Raw genomic sequence first — 14,045 nt, forward strand, 5'->3', positions numbered from 1 at the left:
GAGTTAAATAACTGTCTGAAACCTTAAGACCCACAAAGCCTGAAATATTTAATATTTGGCCTTTTACCAAGAAATATTGCCCATATTGACTGAATTCACTTAATTATATTACAGAATATTCATTACCATGTTTTAAAGCGGTGAACCTATAATTCAGAAAGAGTGTTTTACATGTCTTAGCAAATGGGCTTTATTTTCCTGATTTTAAAACTACAGAGTGAGCATTTTTCTTTGCTACTTTTAACAAGTAGCAAACAGTATCTTTTCAAAGCAAAATGAAATTAAGGGTCTGGAATGAAATTCAGAATAGTATTTACTGGGGAAATGACTAATGAATTGTTTTTGAATTTCAAGTTTTGTTCATCCTGTAGCAGAAAATCATCTAAGGAAAGATAACCATTTAGTGTTCTATTGTGGTAAAGACTGGAAAAAAACAGGGTAACATGCAAATAGAAAACACAGATTTTTAAATAATAAATCTGCTCATTCATTTGCAAAATTAATATGTAAAATGGTAACATTCTAAAAAATTTATTTTTTCAGGGTAAATTTGCCAAAAATAAAGGCCAAATATCCATGCTGGTTGCTTACCCCCATGGTAAGGCAATTACGTTTTGCTTTTTTTTTTTTTTTTTTAATTCTAAAAGTTATCAAGCTTAACCTCTTTGGTGACACCACATTTGAAATCCCGATGCATAAGAATGACAAATGCTGGCTAGAGATCTCAGCTAAATGACTCCAAACCGTACCAGCAATTAAAAATTCTACGTCATCTGCTGCAGATGCTCTCGTTCCCAGCGACTCTTTCTTGTCTCCTCCCTATTTTTTTTTTCCTTCTCCCTCAACAAATTTAACGTCCAATGGCAATTTATTGGCTGTAGGACTCTAGGAAAATGAACACAAATATCTTAACACTCCCATTGGCTGGGCGATATATTTCAACTTTGAAACTGCTCTGCAATTGCACATTAATCCCCCTGACTGAACAGAGGACCCAGGAAGAAAGGATTCATCTCCTTTAATGATGAGACCCTGGCATTACAGTTTTATTTTTCATAACACAGTGCTGCTAAGAATCCTACTGTTATTATGAAAATTTCCCTAGCAAAGAAGCCCCATCACATTACGCTTGCACCGATTCATCATAACGCGCCTCGCTCCTGCTCATCAACAAGTCTGAGTGATGAAAAGATCCAATATTATCCTGACAGTACTTCATGCGCATTCTCAATCACACATTATTACAGCATCCATATTAATTTTCAGTGACACGCGTCCTAGGCCTGTTCAAATTAGGCAAACCAACGAGGGGGAGTTGATGAAATACCAGCATAGCCACAGCTCATTGCATTCCAATTTGCATGCAAATGGTTTATCAGGAAAATTCCATTCCCAGCAACCAGCAAGTGAAAAACAACTGTAATCTACACTTCAGGGCCACCATACAGAGCTTAATGAATCGCAAAGAGAGAGAGAAGTGACAGACCTATGAGGGGATCGATTTCCACTGGCAGCTGGTATGGCTGGTCCTGTACAGCACCTTGGTGAGCTGGAATTCACAAAAGAAAAAAAAAGCATTATTTTTCATATGCTTAACTACAAAAAAAGCACACGTCAGCCTTATGCAGAACTGTTTCCAACCTCCAAATCTCGCGCAGTTTTGTGAAATTTAAAGAATAAAAGTCCAGGTGTTTTTATGGCTCGCTTATTAAACATTTATCTTAGACTAGTGCTGTTCTGAACATGTGCCACTGCGGTGGCTCCAGTCCTAGGCCATAAGCTATAGCAGATGCTTGACTGGCAGCCTCCGACGCTGCAACAAAACAGAATTAAGTGGTAAAGCGTGCTGAAAACAAAATGTGACAACCATCTGCTGACTGCAGCAAACACTGGTTTCATTCCTTCTTAAAAAGGCAGTTTTGAATGCTGCAGCACAAAGGATCCACAAAAAAATGTCAGTTTATGATGGAGAAAGGGGAAGGTCTAAGTCAGGGAGCATTTAGTGTTTCATCCATCACTAAAAATCAATCAATTGAAAGTTTGAATAAAAATAAAGGTATCCGCAGATAAATGTCTTAGTTAAATGCATTTGACTGAAATATTTTCTTAAAGATTGGAGTGAGGGTTTTTACAAAGTTTTATTAATATTTAATATTTCCATGGTTTTGACTTAAAAATACCCTGCAAAGCAAATGAGTTAAAAAAAAAAAAATCAATCCAGACTAAGAATAGTTTGCTCCAGTCTCAGAATGGTTTTGTAGATGTAGGCAAATTATGCTGCAGTTGAATAGAGGTTTTGTGAGCTATTTCTCTGCAAGAGTGGAAAGACTTTCGGTCCAGAGGGAATGCAGTGCACTGGTTGGCTCTGCAACCTGGTCTTAGTCACAGCAGGTGACCTTTCCAGATGCGTAGTTCTCATCACTAAGTTGTAGGCCCCTTTCTGAATTCTTTCCTCAGACCACTGCTCTTTACCCTGGTCGGTATCTGCCTTTAGATGCACAAGTATTGACAACCTTGCTTGGATGAGCCCCAGATTTTGCTCAGTATTATTGGATACCAGGGGGTTTTCTGACTGTCGGTGCTGGTTGAAAATAAACAACTGTGCATTTTATGAGCTCATCAGATTACCTGAAAACTTATTAGGGATATTTTCTCTAGTTATTAAATGCCACCTTTTCAAGGATGCTTGGCAAACTTTAACATTGATAGAACCTGAGCGAGACCAATACTGGCAGTAAAAGCTATAGGCAAATGTGTGTAAGAAACTGAAACCACACAGTAGAGCCAGTGACTTCCAGCCACACCAGTGCCATTCACAATGGGTCTCTGCTCTGAGACCTGAGGCTGTAGAAGCATTAAAGCCAACTGCTGGAGAAAGGAGCCTCAGGAGCTCAGCCACCTCGGGCAAGTCGTGTAGCCTCTGTGCATGCTCAAGCTATGCTCTCCAGTGGTTGAGGGACTGAGTCAGTATATACTCCACAGGGTGGTCGGAGGCCCTTCAAAGTCCTTTTAATGGGAGGAGAAAATAAGATTTGTGTCCTGTTTTGTTTTGAATACTTGGGGTTGAGCCCAAGCCTTGAATATGCTATACTACTTAGCTAATACCCAACAGAAAGTATTTGTTTTGTAAATCATGACACAAATATTATTTTTTAAAAAAAAAAACAACAACAAAGCCAGTCCAATGAACAGTTATGGAAACCATAGGTCCTCAGAAGAAAACAGAATCTAAAATTAATAAAAACTGATTGAATATGAATTGACATTCACCAAGAAGAACTGCTACTGATTTCTGTTTTAAATCAAGACATACTGGCTGGTAAAGGAATTATGAGGTAGATGAAAAACAAGGGTCTCCTCTACAGATCTGAAACGAGGCAGAGGTATAACGGAATTATGCTTAGAACTTTTTAGATGTAAACATAGTTCAGATCTGGATATCATATTCTAGGAGGGCAAATTTCTCTGGTAATGTCCATGTCATCATTCTCTATATTGTCTGTGGCAAGCTGCTGTGTCACACTCCGAAGGTGGCATTATGTGAAGCGTGGGAACAAATACTACTAATGAAATGGGGGTGGGGCCATGACAGCTCGCTGGCGACAATGACAGGCAAAAACTGCAGAACCATGCTGACTCCAGGCTCTAGCCCTAGAATGCTGTGCTTTTGCTAGAACATCAGGATACACATGAGTGGGACTCTATTGGTAGAAACAGACATTAAGTTACCTTGCATATTTATAGAAAAAGTGGACTTGGGAAGGAAACTCCCACCTGCCAAGTATTAAAGGAAGCAAGTAAGTTAGAGATGTAGCTGGTTCAAAAGGGAAATATGAGACACTTAGTTCTCAAGACTTAAGGTGCTTTTCAGTTCCTTAATATAGCCTAGGCTTTCCAACAGTTGAAAAGTCTGTCTCTCTAGCACATACATTGAAACATTTGGAAAGCTTTGGGTAACTATACACAAAGTGGGGAAATCCTCTAGTGTATCCACTAGTATGTTGTTCTCCTCATGAGAAAGAATTAGAGAAATGAGCAATTACATTTCTTAAAATGTTCACTCCCAAATATAAACATGTCTCCTGGAGAAACAAGAACAAAAAGATAAAATCATAGAAGCATCAAGGAACTGTCTCAATCTTTCTGTTTTTACTTTTTTAGAGAAATCTGTTCTCTAATCAAATACTAGCATTTCCACACACACTGTATCATCTCCATTGGCCATGAAAGTGGCTACGTTTAACCAATTTTCATGCCAATTCCAGATTCTTTTTGAAGGATTCCTTATTGAGTTTAGCCAATATGGCAGGTTTTTGTTTGAATGTCTTTTGCCTCACTCCAAAATCTCTTACAATTAATTTGGATAATTCTCTCATTCAATAATTTATACCTTTGCAACCACTTCAGTTCAGGTGCTTTATAAAAACTTTACAGATTTAATGATAAGCAGAACACCAAGTCATTTCTACCTGTATCATTAGCCAATTCTGAGGAAAAGTCAATTATCTTTAGGACTTTATCAAATTTTCCAAACATCTTAACAATATTTTTAAAATTATAGTGAGCTGGAGAGATGGCTCAGTAGTTAAGGCACTGGCTGCTCTTTAGAGGACCCAGATTCTGTTCCACATGGCAGCTCACAACTCTCTGTAATTCCAGTCTCAGGGGATCTGTTGCCATCTTTTGACCTTCACAGACACTGCATACACCGTGGTATATAGCAGCAGAGATCCTGAGACAGAAGTTGGTGCCTCTTTGATAGGTTTGACCGTGTTTTTGTTTGAAGAATTTAGTCTTTGGCACTTTGGGTTAGGGAAGCAGTGGAGTGCTTTATGCCCTGCTTAATGGGCCACAGTAGTAGGAGCGTGGAAAACAGTGGTGTTGAGAGTTACTTGGACTGGAGTGGGGGAGGCTGTCTCAAGAGGCTTCAGAGGGGAAGAATATCAATATGTGGCCTAGACATTGTTCTTGTGGTATTTTGGTAAAGAATGTGGCTGGTTTTTGCCCTTGTTCAAAAAGTTTGCTGGAGGCTAAAGTGAAGAGTTATGGATTAATTCTGTTGGCAGAGAAAAATCTCAGAACAGCCTAGTATAGACTCTGTTGTGTGGCTATTAGTGTTAAGTCTGACAAAGACATATAATGAAAAGGAGCAAACCGAGCAAATATAAATATAAAATATACAGATTAAGAAAAGGGGCACTAGGAAGTGAACTGGAGCTAAATCCTGTGTTCACGAAGATAAAGGGATAAAGAAGTGGAATAAAGGGAGTGGTGACCTCAGGGCAGGATCCCACCCAGCTAAGTTTCCAACCTGTGAAAAGTTTAGAGTCTAGTGCAGTGGTACACTCTTTTAATCCCAGCACTCAGAAGGCAGAGGCTGGCAGATCTCTGAGTTTTAGGCTAGCCTGATCTACAGAGCAAGTTCCAGAACATTAGATAGGAAAGAAAACCATGGAAAACAGAAAGCAGGTAAAACTATAATTGACCAAGGGGCCCACATTCCAGCCCCAGAAAACAGCAGACATGTGACAGGGATGTCCCTGAAGGCTTAGAGGGGAATTTTTAAATTGGACTGAATGGATTTTTGCATTATGATATGTCTATAAGTCTTTAAGAGCCAGGGAATGGAATTTGGTGGTTTGAAAGAAAATGATGCCCAAAGGGAATAGCAGTTTTAGGAGGAGTAGCTTTGTTGGGGTAGGTGTGGCCTTGTTGGAGGAAATGTGTCATTATGGGAGTGGGTTCTGAGGTTTTCTATGGTCAAGCTACTTTCAGTGAGGCAGACCACTTCCTGTTGCCTGAATGTCAAGATGTAATCGGCATTATGTCTGCATGCCACTATGCTTTCTGCCATGAAGATAACGGACTGAACCTCTGAAATGTAAGCCACCCCAATTAAATGTTTTTCCTTAAAGAGTTGCTGTGGTCATAGTGTCTCTCACAGCAATAGAGACCCTGGCTAAGACAGATGGTTTGGGATACTAGTGGTTATTTCAGTTGAATATGGCTATTTAGCACTCAGTGGAAGAAGGCAGTACTAATGGGTATGCAGTACTTATTTGTACTCTGTCATTTATATGTTCCACAACAGATTCTACCATGCCATGCATAAAAGCATAAGTTTGGGGCAGAGATTTAACTAGTGGAACAGAATTTGCTGTAAAAGATCTTAGGTTCAATCATCAGAGCTGCAAGAGAGTAAAAAAAAAACAAAAAACAAAAAAAAACAAAAAACCCCAGAACGTTTAGCAGATTCTAGACAAAAGAAAGGTTTTTGTCAGATGTAATCCAAATGATAATTATATGCCACTTGTAGACATAACATACAGTACCATTATACTAAAATATTTTGTTAGAAAAAATGTTAGAAATAGTATCTATTGACAAGTATTAAATATCAGGTGCTAAAAATAGCTCACGTTTTTGCATTTACACTATATGCCTTAGGTGGGATCTCTTTAGGCCTTTAATATTCACCATTTTGACTGACATTAATGTTTAAAAGTTCAGGTATTTCTTACTCACCAGGAAGGTTGTGCCACTTGTTCACAGCAAAGAGTCTGTTAGCAGTGACCGTGATGACAGCAGGAGTTGTCAAACCTGGCTGGGTGTTGGCTGCCACATGGGTGACAGGGGAGTTAGAAGGGAACTTTAGGACCATGATGACATCTTGCTGGGCTTGGTCTGTGAACATCAATGGACTCTGCAGGAGGAGATACTGTTGAGTGGACAGACAAAACCCAAGTAAACAAAAGACAAAGAGAGAGAGGATACGGGAGAAGAAGAGGAAGAGCATGTTAAAACAGGCTGCAAGTCAAAGTGTGATGTTAAGAAAGTTTGTACAACTGTGCTTATGACCAACTTGCTTTGCCTATGGCACATGACATTAGAACTTTTTTCCCCAGCACTGGGGACTGAACCTTGGGCCTCCAACATGTTAAGCAAATGTTCTACCACTGAGTAGGATGCATTAATGAAACGTGTTAACCGTCTACAAATCTGGGCTGGAGAGATGGTTCAGCAGCTAAGATCATTGATTTCTCTTCTAGAGGACTAGGGTTCAGTTCCCAGTACCCACACAGCAGCTCACAACTGTCTATACTCCAGTTGCAGGGGCTCTGACACCCTCACATACATATGCAAGCAAAACACCAGTGCACATTAAATAGATATTTTTTTAAAGAAAAAAGTCTACAAATTTTATTGGCTCCCTTTCTTTGTCTACTGCCATGCAATGCTAAAAGATGGTGTGATTTAGATTCAAAGTATTGGGAGCTGTACTAATCCATCCCAGTTGCTATCATCTGTCACCCAGTGATCTTTTCATTTTAAACAAAAATAAAAAGAATGAGAATAGGCAAATGTCATGAAAGCAAGTTAAGATAATTTCCAATGATAAAAGTAAGCCTTGAGTAGCATGAATATTTTGACAACTGAGGCATGATTAAAACAAATATAATTTTTAAAATCAGGAAGCATGCATTTATTACTATGGTGGAGAATTTATGAATGTAATATATAAACTTAATTATAAAGTTGTTTCAAAGCAATGTAAATGTACTGGGAATATATTTGTATAACACATCAAGCCATAAATAGGGATAAAGAGAAATGCTTATGCTTCTTTTCCCTCTCAGTTACAAACAACAACAACAGAAAAACCTCAAAGCTCAAGACATTTTTTACCTGTCCCTAGAAAAGTCAGAAATTAATCGAAAATACTATGCAAAACACTCTTCTAATAACCAGCAACAAAATAAATCTTGAAGACTACTAAGGGTTTGTATCATTTCTATAGCCCATATGTCATAACCTAAGACACGTAAACACTACCCTAATTCACTGGTTTATTTGTCCGTCGTCCTTGGCTATCACACGGTAACTGCACCGTGCACTTTCTGCACTGCTCCCTGACCATGTCTATTTTCTAATAGCTGATTAGTATCGTTCAGGACTGAGACACTTAGATGAAATGCTTCTGGCTGCTTTTCTACCCTCATATTTCAGAACACCAGGTATATGTAAATGTGGAGGCACATATATTTAACACATTTATTCAGAACTGCTAATAAAAAATTAAATACATTTGCATTTTTATTATCAGCCCTTTTAAAAAAGTTATTAAGAGTACTTAGAAAAACATATTGCACTAAGATTTCCTATTTGCACTCTTTGCATAAAGGTGTAAATAAAGGCAGCTAATAAGCTACCCAGACACCCTTCTGAGCAAGTGGCTAAAAGCCAATCAATATTATGAGTTAATCCTCCCTGGATGCTCATTCAATTAAAGGTGTCAGTAATGCCTCAACTGATGTGGCCTCAATTAAATCCAACTATCTGATGGTGTGAAAACACAGGGGGATACGGCAACAGCAGCAGAACCAGACAAATAGGCAGCTTCGTGTGCCTGCTAATTACTACACCTGGTGTATATCATGGCTCCTGCACTTATCGCAGCACGAGCTAGCTTTAATTTCTGCTATTTCATATGTGTGTATGGTGGGAGACAGTGGGATGGAAACTCATCTGAATGTTAGTAAAAACAATCAATAAATGCGGGCCCTTAGTTCCAAAATAAACCCCTGATATCAGAAATTTTTCATACAAAGACCCATTTATATGATTTTTATTAAATTAGATTTAGAGGATGAGGAACAAAGAGCAATGACAATGTTGTGTAAACAAGATTTTTAAAAACCCAGTGAAAAGGAAATGAACACCATTTCTGCATCCCAAGTCTTATTTTTCAACTACATTGTTTAAAAATATTTACTAAAGTGAATTTATAAACTAAGAGAAAATCAGAGTACAACAGATTCATAAAGTCTCTCTGAAAGGAAGTTCCTACATTTTTTTTCTGAGATTAGCAGCTCATACTGTAAATATTATTAGGCTTAAATTGATGTTTCTAGCTTAAAAAGCATCGGGGGGGGGACCAACAACCCAATGTGTAGGAACAACATTGGGCTTACACAGTGACTCTTAGGACCAACTCTTCGTTACGTGGCGAGGACAAAATACTTTACACAGCAAGCAACAGACACAACTTCTACAACTATCCACTGCTGCTTACACCCAAGTGACCCTCCAGTCAGCATCTCCATCACATCCTAGAAAGGAGAGCATGCTCTGCCCTAAGAATGCAGCTTAGCAAGCCACCCCTGGGAACTCTGGGAAGAAGAGCATGTTCTGCCCTGCTGGGCTGTGCTGTGCATATGGCAACAGCTACAGATAAACTAAGAACTGGTAAAACTTGGAGGAGAGAAAAACTCTTGTTAATCCTTGGAGCTTCTGCCAGCCACGTTGAGAAAGAGTAAGAAACAGCTAGCCAAGTCAAATTCTGTCTCCCCAGACTAATGGCATGCTTTCTGAAAACTGTGGTGTTCTTTTTTTTTTTTTTAATGTGCCTTCTTTGCTACCCACTTATGTATCAGATTAAAAATAGAATTTATATAGGTCTGAAAAGGAATTCAGCTATTCAGTTCAAAGAATAAAGATAATAAGGACCTTCTACCCTACAGATCTGCCTCCAAGAAGTAATAATCTTTTGACACATAGAAGAAATGGTACAACAGGCTCAGAAACCATGGCTGTGCAGTGACCTTGGAGCAAGTCAATGGAGCAGTGGAAGGGTTTCTATGAACCATCACCCAGCAGCCTGAGACCCATCCTCAAGTTATTACCAAGACTAATTCATATGCCCCAATGTAAATCATTCTGTGTTTACAACATTATCTCTCATTGTTCCTGCTAAACATGCATTCTTTGTGTTTCTTTCTGCACACTAGAGTCATTTGATGCTCATTTAAATCTGATTTCACTGGTTTAAAAACACTACAGAAATGATGATACAAATAATTTTTTAAATGTTTGTAGTATATTATGTATAAGTCACGTTACCATATATAAAAGGGAAAACCCCTGGAGGAAAAAGAAGAGCACAAGAGGAAAGAAAAAGACACGGTAAAAAAGGGAGAAGAGAAAAGAAAAGATCAGAGGGCAGTCAGCAGGGTATCACCTCTTTCTCAGGCCCTCCTGGTTGCCCATCTCTCCTTCCTACCGTCTGTCATCTCTATGACACAGCATGGAATTTGGATTTATCATAAGTTGATCATAAGATTAGTGCATACAGATTTTATAGTCTCTATTCTAAATCTAGGACATCAAGGAACAGTTTTATGAGGGATAATGCAAGAAAAATATCTACAGTCATCACGTGAATCAATTTGTTGACTGTAACATCCCGCCCCCGGGCCCACCACTGAAGACATGCTTCAGAAGCTACAGGAGATTAGCCATATTATTTTGCTGCCTAAGTCCTGATTCTAGGCTGGCTTTTGACTTGTTTTGACCAAGAAGCCTCACCAACTACTGATCTACCATGGGAGTGACCCATTCTATCTTCAGATGAGAGAGATGAAAGCTCACCTAGAAAGAGGAGCCATCCACCTCAGGCCCCGTGGTGACGTAGTGAATTAGTGCAGAGTGCACGGCATGTTCAACAACGTCTAAATCACAAGCAATAATGAACTGTTTTAAGCTATCCAGATCTGTGTAGGCCAAACTACCATTCATTCCTTCCCCTCTGGGTCCTGACCATTAGTGAACCTACACATCAGAATAATTTTAAAATTCTGGAACTAGAAAATACAGTGGGTGTTAATAATAAACACAATAGCTGGGTGGTGGTGGCTCACGCCCTTCATCCCAGCACTCGGGAGGCAGAGACAGGCAGATCTCTGCGAGCTCGAGGCCAGCACAGAGTGAGTTTCAGAACAGACTCCAAAGCTACAGAGAAAACCTGTCTCAAAAAACCAAAACCAAAAACAAAGAAACAACAAATAAACAACAGCAACAACAACAACAAAAATCCCACAATAGCAAAACAAATCAAGAAACAGGATCAAACTAGAAAAAAGTTAAAATTTTACACATGGAGTTCTTTATTCTACAATGAAGAGATTGTGGTCCTGTAGCAGAAACCATGAGCTGATAAACATGAGCACTAGAGACTGTTTACTTTCTCGAGACTCCAGGGGAGCATATGATAGTGTTGGCTGGTTGTAAGCAGGCTGACACTATGTAGACGTGGTAGGGAATCTCCTACAAGGTGAGAGCCTGGTGAGGATAGCAGGGGTGAGCTGAAGAGGCTAGAGAATAGTGGAAACAGCACTCACCGCTTGCATGGCCGAGCCTCTGGGAGGATGGGGCTCTATGAGCAGTTGAGATGGTGTCTGTCCAAAACTTCGGATTTGAGCTTCAATGGCCTGAAAGGGGCACAGAAAAGTCTGAGGGTTAAGAGGAGCTAATTATGAGCAGAAGGACAACAGCCACCCCAAATGTTGCTCTATACTTGCTTCTAGTTTCATGTCGAAAAATCAACTCGTTGTTCCCGCAGGGGACCTGGGCACCTGGCCGGGGCACTGAGGGCGAGGTCACCCTGCATTACAGTGGGAGTTTCTACAACACTAAAATCTTTCTCGTCCTGCTCAGTGACGTGAGGCAGAGAAAAGCTATCACGACAACGAAGTATCCCTTCCTGCTTTTCATTTTCTACTCCTATCACGTGGAACAACGAGCAGCTGCTCTTTTACAGGTAGCTAGAAACTTCTGCTGCTTTGATTCCAGTCTCCATTCCATCCTGGCAAGGGGAGAGTAGGGTGAAAACAGCAAACCTAATACAGTTCCTCTGAAAATGGCTTGACACCGCATTACCTTTGCCACAGCAAGATCATTATTGTTGACAGTGTTTTTGAACCTTGGGGGCTAAATAACAGGGTAAAAGCCATATGCTGTGTCCCAAGATGAGAGAGTGTAGCCAGGACCAGTTAAGCAGAACAGCATGTGTATGTGCCCTTTTGGGAAGGTGTGGTGTGTGTGTGCATATGTGCACATATGTGTGTGTGTGTTGCAAAACATACACTATTAGTTCTTATTTGTCCACTTGGCATAGATGACCACTTCCCAAGCCCCTCAACATAGAAGACTCCTGCCCACAGTTATCTAGTAACTTTGTTTACTTGTTTATGTCTGTCTCCTCCCATGAATAAACAGTGACCATGAAAGGAGGCCCTGTGTACCTGCCCTGGATCTCTAACCTGAATGTTTGACTAGGACTTGTGATGAGACAGGAAGCCAGAATAAACAGGACCCTTGAATACCAGCAAAGTTGTCCAATCTAACTCCAAGACTAAAAGAGAGAAAATCCCTCAAATCCATAAGAAAATATATGTTCACCTTGTAGATGTTGCAACTGTAATCCTTAAGATAGTAGGTTTTCAATTTCTCTATGCTCTAAAGAACCTTCGTGCCGTAAAACACTTGACAGATCATAAACAAGGCAATACAACCATTGTCCAATATTAATAACAAACATTAATATGCCGTGGAGAACGCTAATGGTCTTTGCAAGGACCTTGTAGAAACAATGAAAGCATTTATTTATGCACTCAGTAATCAGGAAATGCAAAAATACATAGTTTCATTAGGTCTGTCTCCCCTTCCCCTGTCTTACTTCCTTCCAACAAGGTGCACACAGCTAACCTTTGGCATAGGTCTTCCCTTTAAGAATGAATTCTTGGAGCTGGGTGGTGGCGGCACATGTCTTTAATTCCACAGGAAGGCCAATCTCTGTGAGTCCGAGGCCAGCCTGATCTACAAGAGCTAGTTCCAGGACTGGCTCCAAAGCTACAGAGAAACCCTGTCTTGAAAAACAAAACAAAAAAACAAAACAAAACAAAAAAATGTATTCTTGGACTGGAGAAATGGCTCGCCGGTTGAGAACACTGGTTGTTCTTCCAAAGGACCTGGGCTCCATTCCCAGGACCCATAAGGCAGCTCAAAATTGTCTGCAATTCAAGTTCCAGGGGATCTGACGATCTGACATCCTCACACAGACATACATGTCATGTCAGCAAATACAAATATATGTAAAATAAAAAATAAATAAAAGAATCTATTCCTTATAGGAAGAAGGGTAAATGTAGTTGGAAAGCTGAATAACCTGTCTAGTGTGTGAAGGCAAGCTGTAAAACCTACAGAGGATGAAAAAACTTGCAAGGCGTCTGTGAGAACTAAGTGGAGAAGCAAAGCCAGCATGGGCAATGATCAAATTTTGCACTCACAGCATCCACAAACTATGTTATCTAATGCTGTTTTCTAAGCTAAGTTTGTGTTCTTATTTATAAACTAACAATAACAGGTTAAGCAATGTTTCTATAAACACCAATGCAAAGTGGTTTTGCATAAATTAGATACTCAATGCGGAGTCAACCAACAGTCCCTGAGGGCAGCTAACAACTACTTATTTGGAATTCACTTTCCCCAGGAACTTGTTTAAGTCACTTCAAATTTTATCATAACATTATTGTGTTCATTTTATAGGTAAGAAGGAGAAAGAGACCCTGGATATCTTGCCTATGGTCCAGTCAAGATTTGCACCTAAGCAGCTTTCCCTTCTCCACCAACCAGTCAATCCTTTAGCGCTCCTGTCACTGTATGGTGTTAGGGAAGAGGCCGAGAACAAGAAAAACACAAGATGAAAGGTAAGTATAAAATTTATAAATTACCTTTATTAAGTCATCACCATCATTTCAATGAACAAAGTGTGTTTAGTTACAGTAATAGGACAGCATAATGAGGCAAGGGTTGGTTTTTGTGTGTCCAACCTTTTAACATTTTGACAGGACCTGGTCACCTACAAAGTTCACACTAAAAAACCTCATTGTCAAATAATCAAAGAAAGAAAAAAATGCAAAAAAACCCCGTGTGTGTCTCTGTGTGTGTATGTGTGTCTGTGTCTGTGTGTGTGTCTGTGTGTGTGTGTCTGTGTGTGTGTGTGTGTCTGTGTGTGTGTGTATCTGTGTGTCACAGGGCATATTGTTTCAGTGCTCTGACTTTGAGCAAAAGGCCCATAATTGGTGGTTCACATTCTAGAAAACTGAAATATATCTTGGATTTTGAAGTGTAGTTTGGGCTAGGTGACAACAGAGTCATCTCTTCAGAGGTTTAGAAAGCCATCAGAAAACTGAGGTGAGCACCTTAAT

General features: G+C 39.7%; 1 protein-coding gene across 4 annotated transcripts in view; it reads right to left on the reverse strand.

Annotated features, from left to right (window-relative positions):
• Positions 1–14,045, reverse strand: part of Lrba (LPS responsive beige-like anchor protein) — a 484,014-nt gene that overhangs the window by 35,515 nt on the left and 434,454 nt on the right. For 2 of the 4 annotated variants that reach the window (XM_057757317.1, XM_057757318.1), the window contains exons 49-51: positions 11,178–11,267; positions 6,526–6,718; positions 1,487–1,549 (exon numbers count right to left, since the gene is read on the reverse strand). In XM_057757317.1, the coding sequence (XP_057613300.1) occupies positions 1,487–1,549; positions 6,526–6,718; positions 11,178–11,267 (346 nt within the window). Of the gene's footprint in view, positions 1–1,451; positions 1,550–6,525; positions 6,719–11,177; positions 11,268–14,045 lie in introns of those variants that run through there. The other 2 variants (XM_057757319.1, XM_057757320.1) reach the window with 2 other exon arrangements.

This window comes from Chionomys nivalis, chromosome 24, assembly GCF_950005125.1.
Source record: "Chionomys nivalis chromosome 24, mChiNiv1.1, whole genome shotgun sequence".
Taxonomy (NCBI): Eukaryota; Metazoa; Chordata; class Mammalia; order Rodentia; family Cricetidae; genus Chionomys; species Chionomys nivalis.